This window comes from Ahaetulla prasina, chromosome 3 (assembly GCF_028640845.1).
Source record: "Ahaetulla prasina isolate Xishuangbanna chromosome 3, ASM2864084v1, whole genome shotgun sequence".
Taxonomy (NCBI): domain Eukaryota; kingdom Metazoa; phylum Chordata; class Lepidosauria; order Squamata; family Colubridae; genus Ahaetulla; species Ahaetulla prasina.
This window is the reverse complement of record NC_080541.1, coordinates 189,638,732-189,661,758: the sequence shown is the minus strand read 5'-3', so window position 1 is coordinate 189,661,758 and position 23,027 is coordinate 189,638,732. Positions and strand designations below refer to the sequence as shown.

Sequence of the window (23,027 nt, the reverse complement as noted above, 5' to 3'; positions counted from 1 at the left end):
TTCAGTTGTAAGGCAGAGAAATGAAGAGTTAAAGACACTTCCCTCAATTGCATAGTGAGGAATTGTTGCCTTGCTTTTTCCTTCATCCCCCCGCTCCCCACGCCATGCATCAGTTTGAGACGCTCAGAGAACACAAATACCCATAGTTCATCCTCCCCCCGCCCCTCCCAACGTCTCCCGGCTGCCGACTAAACCGATTTGCGAGGAAAATTACGGTCTTCGCTAATCCCGTAACAGGCTCCTCAGCTCCGACAGCCCAGCCCGGCCCGCAAAAAAACAGCTCGGTCTAGCCTCCCACCGCGGTTCGCGCTTCCCTTCTTGGCAAAAGAGGAGGCGTCCCGTCTCCCCCCCCCCACTCCCGGATCCGGTTTCTCCGCGCCCGCCCCTTCCCGCAGCGTCGGCCGGGCATCTGGAAGCCTTTCAGAAGGACGGCGATGGGGAGCTGGGCCCTAGCGTGGACGGTGCTTTGCAGCCTGGTCGCTGCAACCCTGGGTAAGGCCGGGGTGAGGCCCCGCGTCGTGGGTCAGACGCTAGGCTCTCGGCAGGAGGGTGATAGGAGTGAAGCGCAAGCCCGCTGCGTGAAGCAAATCCAGGTCTGCGCCTGGTCAGGGGAGGGTGGGGGTGAGTGATGGTGCTTCCCTGGGCTCTTTCTGGTTGAATCTGCTTTCTGCTTTGGAAAGTATTTTTGGATTCCCTCTTGAAAGTAAAGGAACAAGGGCGCTCCTGAGCATGTGTGAAATGCCCCGTCGTAGCTAGAGGAATTAGAAGAGAGGAAAAAAAACCCTTCATGATTCATCCTTCTATCTCTGTGATTGAAGCGTGGGACATGCTGGGTTATTTTGCTGCCTTGATGTCTGGGGGAACAGTACTGCCGCTTTCATCTAAAGCCACATTTATCTCTCTTGAGCTGGTCTGTATTTTTTTATGTAGAGGATAAGAGGGTCAGGAGGGGTAGCTGTTTGTGTCCTTTGGAGTGAATCCCTCAACAGGAATATCACACACACACCCAATGGAAACTGGAGGACCAGAAAAATAATCATTAATTTAAAGAAGGTCATACAAATAAGGGGAAACTTCTGAGTGTGTTCCATTGAACACAGGAGCTGTGCAAAAGTGTTCATATCATGGACTTTGAGATGGGGAGAAACAGCACTTGACAATTACACACCAGAACTTTGTGACGGTTGGCCCCACTCCTTTGAGCAATGCAGGCTCTTGGAAAGACTTACAAACAGAAATGCCTGCATCTAATCATAGTTGGGTCTATTTCTTTTTCCTGCCTTGTTGAAATGTTTATGGATGATGATTCCATGTGAATTATTTTTGTCTGTGGTTAAAGAAGGATGCTAACCCGATAATTATAGGAACCTGTGGGAGTTAAATAACCTGAATTATATGAGATTTAAAAATAAAGAAGCTATTTGTAGAAAGGTGAAATTGTGTCTGGGCTGAAGAGCTTGCAGTGACTTAATGTTTAGTGACTGAACATGTTGCTGTCTGCTGCTCCCAATACTGCATTGCTGATCCTTGAAAAAGTGGAGTCACCTAACTAGATACAAAGTTGCTGTGATACAACAATTGTGCCAATGGTCTTTTTTGCTGATATGAGTGTTATAGTATTATTTTTGCAATGTACAATTTCTGCACTATGGGATTCCAGGTGTTCAGAAAAGACATGTGCCTTTGAAATTATAATCTACCAACATTTATGAAAAGTTAACAAATCAGGGAGAGACCACAGAATAGTCTCCAAGTTAATGCTTTCAAAAACATGGATTTGTAGATCTGCATAAAACATCTAAAAGAAATCAGGGTAAGTTGTTCTGTGAAAGGCCGTGAAGTGAAATGCTAGTACTTCTAATCACTTATAAACTGAGTATGTTGATCATCCTTATGTTCATGAACATAACAGGATAGTTTGTTTTCAGGAAGACCAACTCACTAGTTTCTAAGGCACTTTTCTCAATCTAGTGCAGGGGTGTCAAACTCACAGCCTGTGGGCTAGATGTGTCAAGTGCTAGCCCCGCTCCCGCCCAGTTTAATGAAGGGGAAAAAAGTCCCGATACCTCATGTAACGCTGCCATGATGATGCGAGTTTGATACCCCTGATCTAGTATATTCAGGGCCTCTGTGGCTCAGGCTGTTAATGCAGTCTGTTATTAACAGCAGCTGCCTGCAATTACTGCAGGTTCTAGTCCCACCAGACCCAAGGTTGACTCAGCCTTCCATCCTTTATAAGGTAGGTAAAATGAGGACCCAGATTGTTGGGGGCAATAAGTTGACTTTGTATATAAATATACAACTAGAATGAAGACTATTGCTAACATAGTGTAAGCCGCCCTGAGTCTTCGAAGAAGGGCGGGATATAAGTGTAAATAAAATAAAAATTAAAAATAAATAAAAATATTCAAGTGGAGGACTGCAACTTCTCAGCCAGAATGAACAGAGACGGACCATGTCCTAATCCTAGTATATCATATATCCTGCAAAAAAAAAAATGGAAAGAAAAGAAAAAGAAATTGTGCATAAAACTTCATGAAACACATTTCATGATGAGAAATGTGTTCTCAAGTATTGGTAGTGTGGAACATCTCTAGTATTGAAAATGGCCTGTTCTCAGAGTATTGCCCCATACCTACTTGAGAACATTTAATATAAACCAGTTATCCCCTAATTTTGCTAATTACGCTACTGTGGCTGAAGTTGAATAACTTACTGAAAACAGATTTCTTGTTGGTTTAAATAGTTACAACAGACAAAGGCTTATTTTGTTTTCTTATCATAAGAGAAAAATTGTGTTGTGAGAAGAATACGTCATTATTCAAGATATAAGGATAATTTTGAATTTTTTTAAAAAAAATTCTTGCAACCAGATAGTATAATTGACTTTTATGCAATGTGTCTAGTGATCCCATAGTTTCTTTGTTTTTACCTGATTTGCAAATTCTGATCATTCTGGTGGTTTATGACTTAAAGTATTATGTGGAAATCTAGGTATTGCAACATACTGTGGTTAGAAATTCTGGCTCCTGAGGAATTTGTTTCAGGCAATTTTGGTTATGATGTAGATTCAGGCTAACATTTTCAACCATAGAAAGGTTTTTAAAAAGTACTTCAGACAAAAAAAATCTTAAAAAACTCAGCTGACTTTCATCCAAGTTTCAGTTAAACCACTGTAATAGATTTTTCCCATTTGTTTATAACAGATATTTTACTTCTATTAAATTAATAACATTTTATTAGATGATGAATATTTTTTCCTCCCAAATAACTACCTCTGAGCTGTGGTATCATTCTACCTTCCCTAATGTGTAGAAGGAGCTGTTGAAAACAATACATAAGCAAGAAATCCAAATGGTATCACACATTCCTCATCTTACTAAACTGAGTATTGATACTGGATGGAAGAATCTTTGTGCAATACTCTTCTTTCTCCTTGCTTTTCTTCTTCATCCAGCTATCTTGTTCATGTGCCTCACACATATCCAGTTTGCATCTCCATGTAGATACCTTTCTCTCACTTAATATTCATCCAGTTTCTCCTCTTGCTGAAAGGGCATGCATGTGTGCATACTAAGTGAAAGTTGTTTGCTAAGTGAAAGTTGTTTATATGTGTGAGTTCATGTGGGGAACCATTTAATATTATAAGTGGGATGACTTATTTTTAATTAGTAATTATTAATTCCATTTATATAACTGTCGTTTTGCTCCAAAGCAGCCTTCGGGGAGGGGATTATCGCTTCTGGCAGCAAAGATACACACAGGTATCTTGTGTGACATATGGAGTAATTTACTGGGTGGGAAGAGAAATTTCAAGGTTTGATTTTAGCTGGTGTTCATAACCCTAAACAATGCAGAAGAGTTTTATCTTTTTCTTTGGAATTTTCCCCTCCTATGCTTCCTTTGCGGATAGGGTTTTTTAAATTTGAACTTTTGTATATAAAATGTGTTTAGAACCCTTTTCTTTTTTTATATTTTGACAGTTGGGAATTACACTGATTTTTGTGCAGTAAAGTGCTACTTGCTTGGGTCTTGTTTGTTTTACACCATCTGTAATCATAGTAAAAATAGATACAATTAGAATGAAATCTTGACATATTTAAAAAAAACTCTAATATCCCTTTTGGCTGTAGAACAGCATCCAAAAGGACAGACTTCTAATCATTAAATGAGATTTTCATTGCTAGAGCCAAAGTGCTTCTTGTCAGCTTCACAGAAATTCAAAAAATATTAATTCTGTTTTTACCATGGGGGATGGAAGGATAGTGCTGTTGGCCCAAGATTGCTACCGTTAATTGAGCAGACACATTCATGCAGTTCCAAGGTGAATACTGTAGTGGAACTTTGTATTCTTTGAATCTTGAATAAATGAGAATTTGCTGTGGATCTTTGAAGGAAAGGAAGTTCCAAAATACTTGAAGATTAGGACATTCCAATAGCAAGGAGGAAAAAAATTAAGATATCCACTGAGAAGCTAAAGTTAGATAGGAAGGAATGGATTTTGAATGAAATAGAAATTATGGCTGATGACTGAAGTCCCACTGACTCAGTAATTACTTGATGAAAGGATCTAGCTGGCTTTATTTTTAATGCCTGAAGCAATTTATTCAGTTTGAAAGTATTTAGTATCCCATTGTCCAGTTTGGATGTACAGCAGTTCTCAAGATCCCTTGTTCATTTTTGGACTCATTACTGGGACAAATGAAACCTGCTTGTATCTAGAACCTGGTCATTCATTTGTGTGGTGCTGTCCATGGTGCTGACACCTGCAGCTGATTAAGACTCCCTGCATTCTTTCACACAACCTGAGGGTGTTTTTCCAATGAGGCCCTGCTTGTGATGGGATTGCTATATTTGCAAACTATGTTAATGATAGTTTATCGGTAGCTAGTTTCTTGGCCTCTTGATAGTGGCTTTATATTCTGAAAAATTGTTGAGATGAACAGGCTATGCAATGTTTCATCTCTGTGTCTTGTATAATTCAATTTTAATTCCCAGGCAGTATATCCAACTAATACAATAGCTAATGGATGTTCTGGCTAGGGATCATAGGAGTTGAGGGGACAAACTTAGAGAAGTGAAGCTAAAGGGTTCTAACCTTATTGTGAGTCTACAAATAGCACTTAATAGTACTTTGACTGCTGTAGTCAAAGCAATAATTGAACTATTTAGCCCAACCTTTCCTTGCTTCATGCATTCTAAATGACTTTAATTTTCTCATGATTTCTAGCAGATATAGGCTTTGGTCATGCTAGAAAAAGTCCTGGACATTTTATTTATTATTGTTGCATTTCTTAATATACCATTATGTTTATAACTTGCCTTCTTTGAGAGTTTAAGGTTTTTGGAAACAATCCTGTCAGTTATGTTTGCTTGAGAGAGAATCATTGGCTCAAGATCACCTGTTGAGCTCCATGATTAATTGAGGAATCTGGGTCAATATAATCAAGTCTAACATCTTAACAATGTTGGGCATGCTGGCTATCAATCATGGAATAATTTTACTTGCCAAAGATTGCACATTTGTCAAACTGTTTATTCAGGGTGAATACATCTCTGAAGATTTGAAATGAAAAAGGGAAGTTAAGAAAACTGGACTAGAGATAACCCTTTCCCATCACAAAGGAGGAGGATATAACTCAGGCAGGAATTCAGCCCTCTTACAAATGCCCATTCTCCTCCAGAATAATTGATGAGGAAGAAAAGTTTTTCCCAGTTCTACATATAATAAGGGGCTGTTGCTTTTACTGCACTGAAGGCCAGAAATTTTAATTCTTCAAACTCTGTTATGGAAAAGCCTTTCCCATGCTTGGCAATATCCTTGAATAAAATATTAAAAAGTAGTTAAATTCAACAATCAATAATTTAAGAAAAAACAATTATGTTTCATGAGCTCATCATCTAAGGTTCAAATGGATACGGATATATGTATTAGAGTGACTGAAAGACAAGCACTTGCCATATAGCACCCTGGGCTTAACAATTGTTGATAAAAAAGATGAAGAAGTCTGGACAGACAGCACAGTGGGAGAGAGGAAAAAACTGGAGAAAATCAGAAAATACAAATATAATCCTGATGAATATGCATTAACATCTTTCTGTGCCCAGATAGCTGACATGTCAGGAGATTCGGTTTATGTTGCCTTGCCGTTTCATCTCTTCATTGTGTCAGTGGAGGGGAATTCCAGCTGCCTTCTTCCATCTTTTAAAATGACAAAAACACTAATAAGACCACATTAAAGGACTTCTTTGTTAATTGTTTTTTATAGTCGTCAAGTGCCAGGGAAAAAGAAGGCTGCAGTTTTTCTCTACAGAGAGAGAGAAATGCAACTGTTTCTCTTACAGAAACAGAGAATCAAAGAAAGGAAAGGTAACATAAGACAGAAAACGAAACATGAGTCCTGCTTGTGATTGAATGGAGCAATTTTGTTTCCTGAGTCTCACTTCTGAACACCAGTCCTTTCATAAACATGATTCATTCCAACAGATCCAGTTTGCAGAACTTGGAACTCCGTCGCCTTCGACAAGACCTAAGTTTAACTCATAGAATCATCTATTGTAATGTCCTTCCTGTTAAAGACTACTTCAGCTTTAATTGCAATAATACAAGAGCAACCAATAGATTTAAACTTAATGTTAACCACTTTAATCTAGATTGCAGAAAATATGACTTCTGTAACAGAATTATCAGTACTTGGAATACTTTACTTGACTCTGTGGTCTCTTCCCATAATCCCAAAAGCTTTAACCAAAAACTTTCTAATATTGACCTTACCCCATTCCTAAGAGGACCATAAGGGGCGTGCATAAGCGCACAAACGTGCCTACTGTTCCTGTCCTATTGTTTTTCTTTTTCTTCTTCATATATATATGAAGAAGATATATATATATATATTTGTTTTCTGAGGTTTTCACGGGTGTTTGTATGTAGGTCTTTGGTTGTTCGGGTTTTCTCCCGTGTAAAATTGGAAATGTCTTGGCAACATTTCGACGAAGTCTCATTCGTCATCTTCAGGCTTCAGCTTCGTGCTTCGTCGAAACGTTGCCAAGACATTTCCAATTTTACATGGGAGAAAACCCGAACAACAAAGATATATATATATATATATATATATATATATATATATATATATATATATATATATATATATATATATATATATATATATATATATATATATATGTCTTTGGTTATTCGGGTTTTCTCCCGCGTAAAATGACACCCACTGTGAAGATGTGGCACGACCGCGAACACGAAGCCGGACAACAGCTGTGCAGCTCACCAGCTCAAAACCCCCTGCTGCTCAGACTAATATGAGCACCACCAAGCCCCACCCAAAGAGGACACACCCCATCCAATCAGAGCACCAAAAACCCCATCCAATCAGAGCACAGCCAAGCTCCCACCCAATCAGTCCAACCCCCCACTAGCAGTTAAAAAGGAAGAAACAGCTGCAGTCACACATTGCTCCCAGAAGCACGAAGCTGAAGCCTGAAGATGACGAATGAGACTTCGTCGAAACGTCGCCAAGACACTTCCAATTTTACGCGGGAGAAAACCCGAATAACCAAAGATCTACATACAAACACCCGCGAAAACCTCAGAAAACAAATATATATATATATATATATATATATATATATATATATATATATATATATGCTTATACCTCCTAATATTTACTCATATATATGTTTATATACTATATAAGCTTTTTATATGATACGTATATATATTGTTGTGACTAAATAAATAAATAAATAAATAAATAAAATAAAATAAAATAAACTGTGCTGTATATTCCCATTAATCCAGTTAATAATCAAGAACCTTACATGGATTAGAGTAGAGGTCTTCAAATTTGGCAGCTTTAAGACTTGTGGACTTCAACTCCCAGAATTCTCCAGCCAGTAAGGTCCACAAGTCTAACAATTCTTATTGTTTAAAAAAGCCTAAAAGGGTCTCTATAATGGACAGCAAAACAGAAGAGAAAGAATGTGAGAAATCACGAAATATAATGATCTGCAAATAAAAGTAGAATAACTGTGGCAAAAGCAGCTTTACTTTACTTGAAACAACTTACAGTATTTTTCTGTCCATAAAATGTACTTTCCCCCAAAAAGGTGGGTGTAAATGTCTGTGCGTCTTACAGAGTGAATGTTGCCGAAGCCCTGCCCACCTGCCAGCCCACATCCTTTGGCTATTTTCAGCCTACACATGCCCCATTTTTGGCCTCTGCATGCCCCATTTTTGGCCTCCATGTGTCCCGTTTTTGGCCCGTTCCAGGCAGCAGGGATTGCTGCTGCTGCCACCCATCACTGCTAATTGCCACCGCTACTGGCGATCGGTGCTGCTGGCAATTGGTGGCAATAGGTGGCGATAGGCGGCAGCAATCCCCGCCACCTGGAACAGGCTGAAAATGGGACACATGGAGGCCGAAAACAGGGCATGCTGAGGCCGAAAACAGGATGAGCGGAGATGGCAATAGGTGGCGGTGATCCCCGCAACCTGGAACAGCTGATTGGTGGTATTCTGGGAAGCTGATCCAACTGCCAATCAGCTGCTCATGCTAAATCAGATTGCAATAACATGCTGAAGCTGACCAGGCTGTTTGCTGTTTGCTGCAGAGGCAGAGGCAGATTTTTTTTTCTTGTTTTCCACTCCAAAAGCTAGGAGCATCTTATAGTGCAAAAAATATGATACATCTTGCGGTAACTTTAAAATCATCAAATAATAATGCCTGCCTATCCCAGGTTCTTGGAAAGGATGAAAATGCCAAATCCAGTCTAAGCAGCTGGCTGACTGTGTGGGAAACCATAGCAGTAATAATAACGAATTAATCTATCCTCCTCAAACCTCAATAACTCTGGGCAGCTCACAACAATCAAAGATACTATCCTTTTATCAATAAAAAATAAAATAGGACAAGCATAATAAAGCAGTGGGTCTCACTCTCTTGTCAAAGACATGGGTGAAGGGTCAGAATTGTATACATCCCTTGAACTTTTGGAAAAGAGGCATAATGTAACTGTAATTAATAAAATGGTTGCAATGTTTAGAGCGCAGGGTAAGCACTTCCAGTCATCTGAAGACAGCTGGTCATGTTCTATATATGGAGGTCACATGTTTAAATGAAGGGGATTGAATCATAGGAATGAACTCATTTGATATTCTGGGTGGTAATAAAAAACCAGAGCCGTGACCAAACCTAAGCATGCCAGAGAGTACAAGAGTTTCAGTTTTATCTTCCTCTGCTTGGCTAAATTTGACATAACATGATCAACATATGTACGTTTTTTATTGACAGCATTTATAAATGCATAGTCAACTCTATTTCTAAGAAATACAGCAAGCTGTATCCCTCTTTATTTTAATGATACTAGGTTTTATGTAATTCATTTTTTCTATAAAGTTTTTTTAAGTAACAAATAATACAACTTTAGATAGTGATGACAATTTACATTTATTTTATTTATTTTTATTTATTTATTTATTTTATTTGTCACAACAGTATATATAAGCATAAGTATGTAATAACTATATTAATTGGATATAATAGAGGGAAACAATAGGACAGGAACGGTAGGCACGCTTGTGCTCTTATGCACGCCCCTTAACTTACTGTGCTCTTATGCAGCCCCCTTCATTTACCTGTTACAACAATGATCAAGAACATGTATCTTATATTTGAATATGCCATATGTTGCATGTAGTTCACAATCTGTTTTAATTTTATTAAAAGAATGCATTGGGGCAATAATCTACAAATTCAACAGTGTTTCTGTTTATACTGTAATTTTTATAAAGCATGGTTGCTGTGATGATCGTGGCCAATAACCCCTTTCCTTGAAGACAAAATGATGTGGATCAGCCCTCAGAAGATATTGTCTCTTATACCAGCTTTTCATTTCCTTTTGTTTTGTAGAAGGCAAATTCCCAGAAAATAATGAACTATAGGTAGCCCTTGATTTATAGCTGTTTGTTTAGTGACAGTTCAAAGTTACAACAGCACTGAAAAATACAAGTTATGACTGTTTTTCACAGTTACAACCTTTGCAGCATCCCCATAATTATTTGATCAAAATTCAGATACCTGACAACTGGTTCATATTCATGACTGTTGCTGTATCCAAAGGGTCATGTTTTACCCTTTGCGATCTTCTTGCAAGCAAAGTCTATGAGGAAGCCAGATTCACTTAACAACTGGGTTACTAACATCAACTGCAATGATTCACTTAACAACTGTGGCAAGTTAAGTTCTAAAATGGGGCAAAATTCACTTAACAAAGGTCTCATTTAACAACAGAAATTTTGTGCTCAGTTGTGGTTGTAAGTTGAGGACTGCCTGTATGTCCTCCTAGTATATTTAAATTGTATAAATACATGTTATGATTTCTGTTATTTTGAGGCATTCTAATATTTCTAAAAGCTGGCACTTTACTTTGTTACATGGTGGTTTCCTACTAAACTTTTTTTTTGTTTAAAAAGATCTGAAAAATATTAAGTCTGAGAGTCTTACAACTGCCAAAGAAAATATCCATTTTCATTATGTTGCCAACTTCTGATTATTGCTTTTCTATTTAAAAAGAGAGAGAGAGAGAGAGAGAGAGAGAGAGAGAGAGAGAGAGAGAGAATGATGTTTGTAGCCAGTGGCAGCAATGTGGGATTGTGAATGGTCTAACTTATGAGAAAGCCATAAATAGTGTAATTAATTATTAAATTAATTGAATAAAATATTTTTTAAAAAAGAAATTGGAAAAACTTATAGTTCAGTATACAAATTGTGTGAGATTTCAAGAAAACCAAAATCTTACAAGAAGTTAAGGAGATTTTGGCATTCTTACCTAATGACAGAAAACATCTTACATGATTTTGTAAGATCTAATGATCTCACAAAAATTTTTCAAGTTTAATTTTAAATTTTGGGATTCCCCTGCTATTGTGAAAGACCATGTAATGATAGCTTACAAAATTCTGAAAGGCCTTTGACTATGGGTCCCTTATTCCTAGAGGCTGATGTGTAGGAAATTTCAGGGTGTTCCCTGTACAATGTTCTTAGAGCAAGGGTGTCAAACTCAAGGCCCAGGGGCTGGATTTATTCCACGGGGTACTTAGATCTGCCTGCAGGGCTGCTCTGGAAACAGCAAAGGACCGGCTCGCAGTGCTTCTGCCAGTGAAAACAGGCTCCCAAGCTCCGTTTTCGGCTGCCATGGCCTCCTACAACCCTTTGCCAGTGAAAACGGAGTCAGGAGGGCCGTCAGCAGCCAAAAACAGAGTTCAGGAGCCTATTTTTGCTGGCAGAGTGCTTGGGCCACTGCAGGTGCCCCCAACAGGAGTGATGTCAAGCTGGCCATTCCCACCCTGGCCAGACCCACCCCGGTCCCCCGAGGTGAAACACAACCCTGATATGGTCTTCCATGGAGTTGAATTTGACACCTGTGTCTTAGAAGATTTCTCACTGCTTTCTGTTTTATATGGAATTGATAAAAGGAGTGTCTTCTTTCTTCCAGTCTCAGCTGATGAAGACTGCAAGTGGTACATAGACAGAAATGGCTCCTGGCACCGTGGCATAGACTGCAACTTCCCTTCTTTCTGCTGTGGTGACTGCTACCATCGCTTCTGCTGCTTTGATATCAGGAACCTTCTCACTGAACGGCAGCAGAAGCATTGCATGGCCTTTGGGTAAAAATATGTAATAGCCACAGAAAGTGGTTGAAAGCATCAAGATTGTGACTGAAAACTTAGAGTTACCTCTGAAGTGTCAAAAGAAACAGAGCAGAGGGATATCAGTAACCCCTCAGATAGATAGATAGCAGAGTTTCAGCAGGTTCTGACCAATTTTAGAGAACCGGTAGCAGAAATTTTGAGTAGTTTAGAGAACTGGTAGTAAAAATTCTGACTGGCCCTGCCCCCATCTATTCTCTGCTTCCCGACTCCCAGCTGATCGGGAGGAAATGGGGATTTTGCAGTAACCTTCCCCTGGAGTGGGGTGGGAATGGAGTTTTTCCCCTGCCATGCCTACCAAGCCATGCCACGACCATCAAGCCACACCCACAGAATTGGTAGTAAAAAATTTTGAAACCCACCACTGATAGATATACTTGTTCTTATGACTGAGATATAGCTAGGGGTTCAGTTTGATCAGAGTAAAATGGAGTGGGGAAGAGATGCTCATCCTTCCTCAGGAGAGTGTCCAGTTTTCGGAAATCAAAATTCTTCCTAAGTAGCTGTAGTAATAGCAATAGCACTTAGACTTATATACCGCTTTGCATTTCTCTCTAAGCGGTTTACAGAGTCAGCCTATTGCCCCCAACAATTTGGGTCATCATTTTACCCACCTTGGAAGGATGGAAGGATGAGTCAACCTTGAGCTGGTCAGATTTGAACTGCCAAATTGCAGGTAGCTGGCAGTCAGCAGATGTAGCCTGCAGTACTGCACTCTAACCACTGCGCCACCGCAGTAATGGTAATTATGGTTGGAAAGAAAGGCCATGGGGGAAGGGATGAGCTCTCCTTTCTTCCTTGTCCTGATCAAATCCAGTTTCCCTTGCAGTTAAATCTGAATGATGGAGTCAGCACCCAAAGTTTTCATGAGCCACACGTGGTAGTTGAGCCTTGATTATGAACTCTTGCCATAACCCATGGTTTACATGCCATAAAGCTTGGTTCACATAACCTGCTAAGCCAGAACCCATATGCTATATGGGTTAGGTTGAGAACTGAGGTTCTAGTTGCACACTTTATAAGAGTTGAAGGTGGAGAGGTTGAAATCTCTAATTTTCATTGTCAGAGAACAGTAAAAACTTCCAAAGGCAAGTTAGTAACCATGTGGCTTCTGAGTTTTAACTTTTTTAAAAGCAACATGAATTAAACTACAGGCAAATGTATATAAAGGTCATTGGGTGTTGTTAAGAGAACTTCTAATAGATAATTTTTGATACGTACATCTACTTGCCTAAACTTTTCAAGCCTTTTTAGGAATGCTGAGTAGGAAGAGTTTCTAACACATACGTGATATACCTTCACACATTTCCTCTAACTAGATCCAAAGTACAGCTAGAAAAGTCTTGTTCAAGAATAAATGATGGATATTGGATATCATTCCCAAATGAGACCAGGCCTTACAAAGCTCCATAATCCTGAAAATATTTTTTTAAAAGTTTAATTAAAGTGTCCTGTTCCAAAAGAGCTGGAGCAAGATTTTTTCTTCTGCTCTCAAGAGTTTTCTACTTAGATTGGCCAACTGTCTTGTTGATATCCTTTTGAATGAAGTTGTGATTTTTATTTTCATTTTCAACTGTAATGATGATAGCAAGGGTATTGAAAATATTGAAGTATTGAATTTAAGTATAGTATTGTAAGTACAGCATTGAAATATTGAAATAATTTGATCTGTTCCTTTAATGGTTGCTGGAGCATAAAGTGGAGATTCTTATATTTGTAACTGTGGGATTTGAAACTATTTTAAATAGTTTTTTAAAATTATTTTTAAGATAATTTTGTATCTTAATTAAATCTAATCTTCAATAGGAATGCACAAATGTGTTTAGGAATTCCTCTAAGTGAATTTTGAAGAGGGGGGGGATATTGTTTGAGGAATTCATAGTCAAATAAATATTACCAATAAGATTCTCCTCATCTTTCATCTTCTTTCATCCTTATAGGCTCAAACAGGACACAGAAGGACTGGGGAAATGGTGCATTTTTTTAAAGCAGTTTTGCTAAAGTCCATCTTTGCTTTAAAAGCCCACCTTGATCACAGCAATGTGAGAATCAGCCCAGCCTCTGGTTCTTACATGCATCATTTCCTGGACTGTCCATTTGACAGTGTGCATAACATCCCAATCCATCCAAGGTCTAAGAAAGGAAGAAGCCTTCAAATAATATCTGAGTGCTATTGCTACTACATATTTCTTTTAAAATATTACATAAATCAGGAGGAGATTCCTTGGTCTTCTGCTGTTTTTAAAATATCTTTGCCATATTTGACAGTTTTTCTCCATTGTTTTTTAACTGGACCCAAAGGTATCTTGTGAAGGTGGGCAGTAGAAGTGGCTGGATTTTTGAGAATTCATCCATCCCTGTCATGTAGAGGAGTCATAGTATCTGTTTCAGTACAGATTCTGTAACATGAACATAATTTATCTTTGTCTGTGCTCTGCAGCCCGAGGACCATTGCTGGCATCGCTTCAGCTGTGATTCTCTTTGTGGCCATTGTTGCCACCATTGTCTGCTGCTTCCTGTGCTCCTGCTGCTATTTGTACCAGCGACGGCATCACATGCAGACTCCTTATCAAGGTAGAAAATGCCCTTCTGTTGTGGCCTACTGGGAGAGATTGGGAGGAAACTGGGAATGCTGAAGGGAGAGTCAGTTGACTCATAATGTCATAAATAGCAATTCAACTGAAGGTGGAGAGACATCTGTTTTAATTAATTCTCACTACAAAGGAAACTGGGAATTTCCTATTACAATTCCAGTAGCATTATCTTATTGAAATCTATGGCATTTTTGTTTTCTTGATTTTGCCAGCTACATTGGGCTTTATACCAGTGGTGAAATCCAATTTTTTTTACTACCGGTTATGTGGGTGTGGTATGGCTTGGTGGGTGTGGCAGGGGAAAGATATTGCAAAATCTCCATTCCCACTCCACTCTGGGGCCAGCCAGTGGTGGTATTTGCCAATTCTCCGAACTACTCAAAATTTCTGCTACCAGTTCTCCAGAACCTGCTGGATTTCACCCCTGCTTTATACCAAAATCATCTTTCTCATAGATATAAGACCATATTTGCAATTAGTCTTATGCTGTTTAGCATTCTGATGGGAGAATCTTTTCCAGAGTCAGGCTGCCAGAGAAATGATTGCAGCTGCAATCCAACACATCTCTACTACAAACAAGCAAATTGGGAGGAGACTGCCTTATAACATGGAGAATTATCAATAATGTTTGTGCTGATCTGGATTCAAAGAATGAAAGGTGATGCACACCAGAGAGTAGATTATACCTACTGGCATCTTCTGAAATCAAACATGTCTTTTCCTGGAATTGTGTTGTAAGGCTGGGAAAAGATGTGGCTTCCAACAGATGTGATGCTCGGTGTCCATGCATGTTCCACGCCACCTCTTCTCCTTCAAATCCAGATTGTGCACAGATTTATTATCAAAACAGAACATACACTTAACAGAAGTTTGTCAAATCCAGGTCAGGAGATTCCACTTTCTGGTTATCCTGATCAGCCACCAGACCCTTATCCCATGGATCCAAAAGCAGGGCCAGCATTTCATCCTGGATATGCCCCTGTGTTTCCCTACCCGCCGACAGTTCCAGCACAGTATCCTCTATATCCACCTGGCCCACCATACTACAATCCTTCAGGTAAGAAAAGAGTATAAAGTAATGATAAGCTGGACTTACTTCCTATCCAGGTATGGTGCAGACATATTCAGTATGAACTCTCAAAATGTCATTCAAGCATGGGCAAAGAATTATAAGAGCGGCAATTCTCCGGAGACATTGTTAAGAAAATGTCACACGCAAATGATCCACAATATTCATTGAGTCAAATCTTGGTAAATGTAGATAGAAGAAATTCTATTAATGCTTGCTTCTGATTAGACAAAGGTAAACTTTAATTGAGTTTCATGTGAGAGATTTAATCACTTCAGCATCTCTTAATTGGAAGGGCAAAGATTGATTAAAACTGAGGATGTATTGAAATAACATGGAACAGCAGGAAAGGAAAATTAAGATTAGAGGAACAAGAACAAAGAAAAACATGGAGGTAGGTTTGTCCTATAAAACCCAAATGGTCATGAGTAAAGCAGGACAAAATAAGAGACTTATCCCCCTAAATACTACAGTAACCTGAAATGTATAAATATATAGAAATATGACATTTCCATATTACTTCTATATCAGGGCTGCAAAGGTGATGATCACTAGATGATAACAAATAATTCCCTTTGCTATCACCTTGTAGTTATCTGGATTTTTGCAGGCCAGAGTATCGTAACTTTATAATCATCATATATGTAGAGAATAGCTAACATTGGATTAAACCCAGCTTCACCTATGGCATATATGTAAAAATCTGCTTCAAGTTCAATTTATTGTATGACAATTTACTGACATAAGCTTTCCTACTACGGTAGTTTCCTATCCAAGTACTAAAGTCTAACCTTGCTTTATTTTTTCAAAACCAGCAAAGATTGGCAAGGTGCTGCTAAGCTTATTCTAACGGTCAATTTCTTTTCTTCTGCAGCTCCCCCACCATACATCCCACCGCAACCAACACAGCCTAGCACTTGAGAAGAATCTTGGAGGACTAATTGAAAGAAGCCTTTCTTTGTGGGCCTGCTAACTCCCTTTTTACAGAACTTGTAGGGGACTCCTACCGTCCGAAACTCCAGCCTGTGTTAGTATTTGCCAGTGTTTTTTTTTTTTAATTAGTTATTCTGCATGGTAGGAAGCATTGTGACTTTTAATTCTTTTCTCCACTCAACCCAAATATTGGAAGAATCACCTTGTCCTCCTCACTTCCTATGTGGTTCAGGAAGTAGCTGATGATTACAAATGCAAGTGCACAAAGCTGGTGCAAGCACCATATGTAATTTGACAGATTTCCCCTCTCTGAAACCAAACTTTTCAGAAGGAGTGAGTATGCAGATTGCTTCCAGGGTTTTGCAAAGAATTAAGTGAAACTCTTTTTCTCTAAACTGCCAGGAGCTCAATTTTAGTTCCATTCTTCATAACTTCCAGGTGATGCTTTGTGTCTTAAGGAAGCCCTGAGGCCTAAGTTGGATATGCATATTGAAAGTCCGAAGATATTTGGTGCTGCTAAAGATCCTTACACAAAGTAGATCTTGATCAGAATCTGGAGGAGAAGCTGCTTGAAAGCCCATAAAGATTCCCAAATAAAGCTGTAAGTGCAATTAATACATAGGAAAAGTAGATGAGCCTAGATATAGAGTCTTTTAAAGATGAGATGAGGAATAGACAAAAGAAGGCACATTACCTTTGGTGCTCCGCAGCACAGAATGATAAGAAGTCCAATATCTGAAGATATAGCGATCAAACTGTGGGCATTTCATATGCAAATGAAAGTACAGATTTTCTATGTTTTTTCAAGAAAAAAAATGGGTGACAAAAGTAATTCTTCTCAATTGAGCATAATTTTGATTTTCAAAGAAATTTTTTTTAATGATTTCTCTACTGGATTGAAATTTCTCTTGTGCATTCCACACCAATCTAATGAGGGTTAACCTTTCACCATCATATTATAACTTTCAGTATAAACTGCCCTCATAGTAGTATGAAATCTCGATATTTGAAAAGGTAAAGTAAGCATTTAAATCAGATTGTGAATCCTTTACTAATGGCAGAGGTTGAGTTCACATGTTAACTCCGTTAACTCACCATAAAGAAATCATATTGCCCATTTCCCAAGGTAGAGCAAGGAACAACAACAACCTGCCAAGAACTGGCATTTCAGATGAGCAGGGGGCAAAATTTAAACAGGCTTGAAAATGGTTCAGCAATGCCATTAGGGAGATGTCTTAATTAAACTACAGATATGGTAGTTGGGTAGCCATTTGGAGGAGTATTGAAATCTTAGTCCATTCTTTCCTGGTTAGTTCCATTTCTATACAAATCCTTTCCACCAACATCCAAATGGGTTGATCTAGATCAGGGGTCTCCAACCTTGGCAACTTTAAGACTTGTGGACTTCAACTTCCAGAATTCCTCAGCCAGCAAAGTTGGCTGAGGAATTCTGGGAGTTGAAGTCCACAAGTCTTAAAATTGCCAAGGTTGGAGACCCCTGATCTAGAGTTTCCAGCATTCCTAGCCAGCACAGCTTTCCCCAATCTGGCCATTCTTCATGGTTTCTGTTTCAAATCCCAGAACTCATCAGCCAGCATCTTTCATTTTTGTTTTTATGCAAATGTGAAAACAGGACAATATCATTTAGGATACTTGCTTCTTTTGTTTATAGTCACTGCCCAACAGTAACTATTAGAATTTCTTTCAAATCTTATGTTTTATCCCATGGTGAGACTCCTTTCATGTACATAAATACACATTCTTTCATAATATTCTAACTCAGTTGAGATTCCTTTCTTTTTACTAAGAAAGATTAGTTAAGATTAGCTAGTCCCTTTACTTGTCCTGAATCCAAACTCTCAGATTTGCCTCTGATCAATTAATTGTACTCCTGAGGCATGGGAAGGCCTATTAAGAAATTGGTGCCTATTATCTATGCAGTGTAGCCTATTTCTCCTGAAAGTCCTTGGTGTTTATTGTGGCTCGATCTGCATTTTATTGTGTGCAAAATCTAATATTCTGCCACTGGAATGTTGCAGAGAACACTGGAGTTCTCTGTTTTCTTCCTGACTATGTCAGTCTGGCCATTCTAGGGCAGTTTCATAGATTTCCAGAACAGAAAGTCATTTGTGGTGTAGTTTAGAAGCTGTTGCAGAATAGAACGTTTTGCACATTCCTGCTGCATTCTTGCTGCATGGTCCAATTTATCAATCTGCCATTACATCTCATTGTTCTTTCCAAACATCAGCAAGATTTAGTGTGATGAGGTTGGACAGTCCCACCTATTCCTCCCCACCTGCTGAAGGGATATTAACTTTGTACCTGCCAGTATTGCAAAAGCTGTATTTAAATTATTTGGAGCACACAGAGAAGGCCTGGGAAGCAAAACAAATGCATGATGCTTCAACCAGAATATAAAGACAACTCCTGTGCAAGAAAATGAAAAGGCCACCATGTGCTATGATACCCACTAACTTCATGACTTCCAGGAACTGGGAGAACGTGTTAGCCCAGTTGAAGAAGCCATGCATTGGGCATATGCCTTTTGATGTTACACTGAGCTCTGCAAAACCAAAGTGTTTAGCAATGCTGAAGCAACACAATGTAAACATCCTCTCCATGCATGTGACCATTTCTGAGTCCTGCAAGAAAATTTTGGAGGAAGGAGTTAATTGAATCAGCCCTTTTGCTCAAATCACATTCCCACTGTGTGGGAATGGCCTGCTGAATTGCAGCAACAGTTGCACCGCTGTCTCTTATTCTAACCAGAATGGCAAACGTTTGCTTTGCAAAATGTTCGTTACAATGTGAATTAAAGTTGTAAATACTGATTAAGTTACTGCTATGTGTGTTTGCGTGTCTTTCTTCTACTTCTGCTGTACGGTTAGCGGATAGGTAGTTCTAGAATAATTTCTTAACAGGAGAAATAAACTTTCCTTTGCCAACAATTAAGAACTTGATAAAGGAAAATGTTAATATTTGATACAGAAAAAAAGCAAGTTATTTCATTGCTTCCAATGCATTGAGGAGGGTGTCCACAGGGAAGGAAACAAAGAGCCATACTGTTTCAAATCAGTGGTGAGTATGTTTTGCTGATTTTTAAATTTAAAATTTCTCCTTAGTTAATTTACCGGTATATGCCAGATCATCCCATCTAGTATATTTTAAATACTGAACAACTGTCTGGTTGCCTTAGAAACATGGGTTTCTGTTTGGATCAAAAGTGTTGGTGTTCAGAAAAAGTTTTGGCCCAGGTTTTGGCCCAAGGTTTTTAATAGTTATTCACTTGCAGAATTTGCAAATATGATTTTCTCTTTCATTTTGGAACAACCTTCCTTCTCTCCAAATGCATTAGAGTTCAACTCCCACAATATGTAGCTGACACTGCAACTGGCCAGAGATGATGGGTTTTGAAATTATCTTTCTGAAACAAAGCCATTTTTCTTGATATAACCTATAGTGACCATTGCATTGGAAGCACAAATGTTTGCCACTTTGAGATATACAGTATATAAAAAGACAGGATAATTAATTAAGAATAACCACAGACAGCAATTGCCATCTCTGCAAAGAAACCAGTGAAACAGTAGATCACCTAGTTAGCAGACTGACTACAAACAACAGTATGACAAAGTACACACAATGGTGCACTGAACATCTGCAAGAAATACTGTTTGCCTGAAAGCAAGAACTGGTGGGACCACAAAATAGATAAAGTAACAGAAAATAAAGAAGCTAAAGTCCTCTAGGACAGGGGTCTCCAACCTTGGTCCTTTTAAGACTTGTGGACTTCAACTCCCAGAGTCCCTCAGCCAGCAAAGTCGCCTGGCACGAGCAATGTCATCCGTTCCTTTTCTGGGTTTCTGTCACGCATGCACACATGACGATCAGCTGGCCTTTCCAGCAGTGCTGGAAACCGTAAGAACTGGTCTTCCGTTTTCCAGCGTGAGCATGCATGCTGGCCAGCTGATTGGTGTGTGTGCATGTGCGGCAGTAACCGGAAGACTTGCTGGAAAACCGGAAGTACCGTATCTGGCACGGGCATGCCCCCTGGGCAGCTCCTCTTCCTGTTCGCGGCCCTGACGAGTGCACATGAAGTACTCCGCCATCACTGCTCTAGGACTTTCGAATTCAAGCTGACAGATACCTGCCACATAGCACCCAGATTTAAGAATTATTGATTTTAAAAAACCCAACTAAGTCTGGATAGTGGGAGTTATAGTACCTGAGAGAGCAGAGAGCAATAGAAGTAAAAAAAAAACCTGGAGAAAATCACAAAATACAAAGACTTGCAAAGAAAAGTAAAATGACTGTGGCAAAATAAAGGTAGTACCAATACGGGTAGTCCTCAACTTACAACAGTTCATTTAGTGACCAAAGTGACAACATCCTTGAAAAATGTGATCTATGACCAATTTTCACACAACTGTTGTAGCATCCCAATGGTCACATGACTTATTCTTCAGATGCTTGGTAACTGACTCATATTTATGACGACTGCAGTGTCCTGAGGGCATGTGATCAGCTTCTGACAAGCAAAGTCAATAGGGAAAGCAGATTCACTTAACAACCATGTAACTAATTTAATAACTGCGGTGATCCATTTGTGGGTGGGGGAAGACGAATGATTGGAAGTCATGAACTATTTTGTGCTCCCAGTACAGGTAGTCCTTAACTTATGACCACAGTTGAGCCCCAAATTTCTGTTGCTAAGTGAGACCGTTGTTAAGTGGATTTTGCCCCATTTTATGACCTTCCTGGCTTCTCCATTGACTTGTCAGAAGGTCGCAAAAGGGGATCACATGACCTCAGGACACTGCAACCGTCATAAATTTGAGTCAGTTGCCAAGTCGTTTGAATTTTGATCCCATGACCGTGGGGACGCTGCAACAGCGTAATTGTGAAAAATTGTCCTAAGTCACTTTTTGCCAGGGGCCTTGTAACTTTGAACGGTCACTAAATGAACTGCTGCACGTCAGGACTACCAGAGGGCGGTCCTCACAAAAGAGCACCCAGGAAAAAGGCAAGGCCCTCACTGCCCAATAGCAATCCCAATAGCAAAACCCATAGCAATAAGGGGCGTGCATAAGAGCACAAGCGTGCCTACCGTTTCTGTCCTATTGTTTCCTTTCGTCATACCCAATTAATATAGTTATTACATACTCATACTTATATATGCTTATATATTGTATAATTATTAAATGCTTATGCTTATATATACTGTGTGACAAAATCAATCAATCAATCCATCAATCCAAGGCTCAGTCGGGAGTGAGGGGCGGCCTCCGGCCTGGCCAGCGGTTCTTGTCCTCGCCACTGTCTCTTTGGTTGCCTCCAAATCCGCCACCAGATGTTCTCCTCCATGGTCTTGCTGCTGGCGACGCCGCGCCAAAGAGCAGCTGTTCATCCTGGAGTAGAGCATGTCGCTCCGGACCTCCTGCAGGATGAAGTCCGATTCGCGCTCCCGACTCCGCACCGTCCCCTCAGGGCGTCTCTGTCGCCAGCCGGTTGGCTCTGCTCCGCCTCCTCGCTCTCTTCCTCCGCACCCAGTCCTGTGGGAGCTCCAGCCAGCAAAGCGCATGGCACGCCATCACGGAGGGCCGAAAGCATTGGGATCGTCCTGGGAAGAGATGCCGATGGCAGGCCCTTTCTCTAAAGCAGGGGTCTCCAACCTTGGTCCCTTTAAGACTTGTGGACTTCAACCCCCAGAGTTCCTCAGCAGCTTTGCTGGCTGAGGGACTCTGGGAATTGAAGTCCACAAGTCTTAAAGGGACCAAGGTTGGAGACCCTGCTCTGAAGCCTCCCCGCTGTTTCGGCCGCCGGTCTTTCGCCCCCTGGTGGAGGTGGCCTTCGGGAAAGCAGAGGCGAGTACCGTAACAGCTCCATAAGCAACGCGTAGCGAGGATCGGTGCGGGTGGCTCGCGAGTGTAATGTAGTTTTCCCGGTAAGGTTAGAGAAAGGGCCTGCTGTTGCATTCTTCTAAGAGGTTTTGCAGCCTTCCGCTCCAGTCTGCAAGCTTTAACCAAAGCTTTAACCAAAAACTGTCTACTGTTGACCCCACCCCATTCCTAAGAGGGGCGTGCATAAGAGCACAAACGTGCCTACTGGTCCTCTCCTATTGTTTTCTTTCATTATATCCAATTAATATAGTTATTACATGCTTATGCTTATATATATATGCTTATATATTATATAGTTACTTTCATGCTTATGCTTATATATACTGTTATGACAAAATAAACAAATAAAATAAAATAAATAAATAAGTGGATCTAGGATTTCTGGGTGGTTTCCTACCCAAGTACCAACAAGGCATAACTTAGTTTAAGTTTCTGAATCGGACAAAATTGAGCTGCTGCCCCCATCTGAGCTTTAGCTGAATTTGATGGACAATTTTCAGACTTTCATTCTGAGTCTCCTCTCCTGTCTTATTGGGGAAGAGTTCAGATTTTCGTGGGGGAGGCAAAGAGTTATATCTCTTAGTGCAGGGGTCTCCAACCTTGGCATCTTTAAAGCTTGTGGACTTCAATTCCCAGAGTTCCTCAGCCAGCTTAAAGTTGCCAAGGTTGGAGACCCCTGTTTTAGTACCTGGTTAAAACTTGCAGTAATGTTATCCCCTTGAGTGACATGTTCTGATTCTTCTAATTTTAGATACTGAGCACTATTTTGGATGGGGCCCTCTCTTAGTGTGGGATGCTGGGACTGC

At 39.8% G+C, this 23,027-nt stretch overlaps 1 protein-coding gene across 1 annotated transcript; it reads left to right on the top strand.

Moving 5' to 3' along the window:
- Positions 1-264: 264 nt before the first annotated feature.
- On the top strand, positions 265-19,160 carry SHISA4 (shisa family member 4). Its single transcript, XM_058177496.1, has 5 exons — positions 265-492; positions 11,512-11,683; positions 14,166-14,299; positions 15,203-15,376; positions 16,263-19,160. The coding sequence occupies exons 1-5, from the start codon at positions 435-437 to the stop codon at positions 16,307-16,309; spliced, it is 585 nt and encodes a 194-aa protein (XP_058033479.1). The 5' UTR covers positions 265-434; the 3' UTR covers positions 16,310-19,160.
- Positions 19,161-23,027: the final 3,867 nt, after the last annotated feature.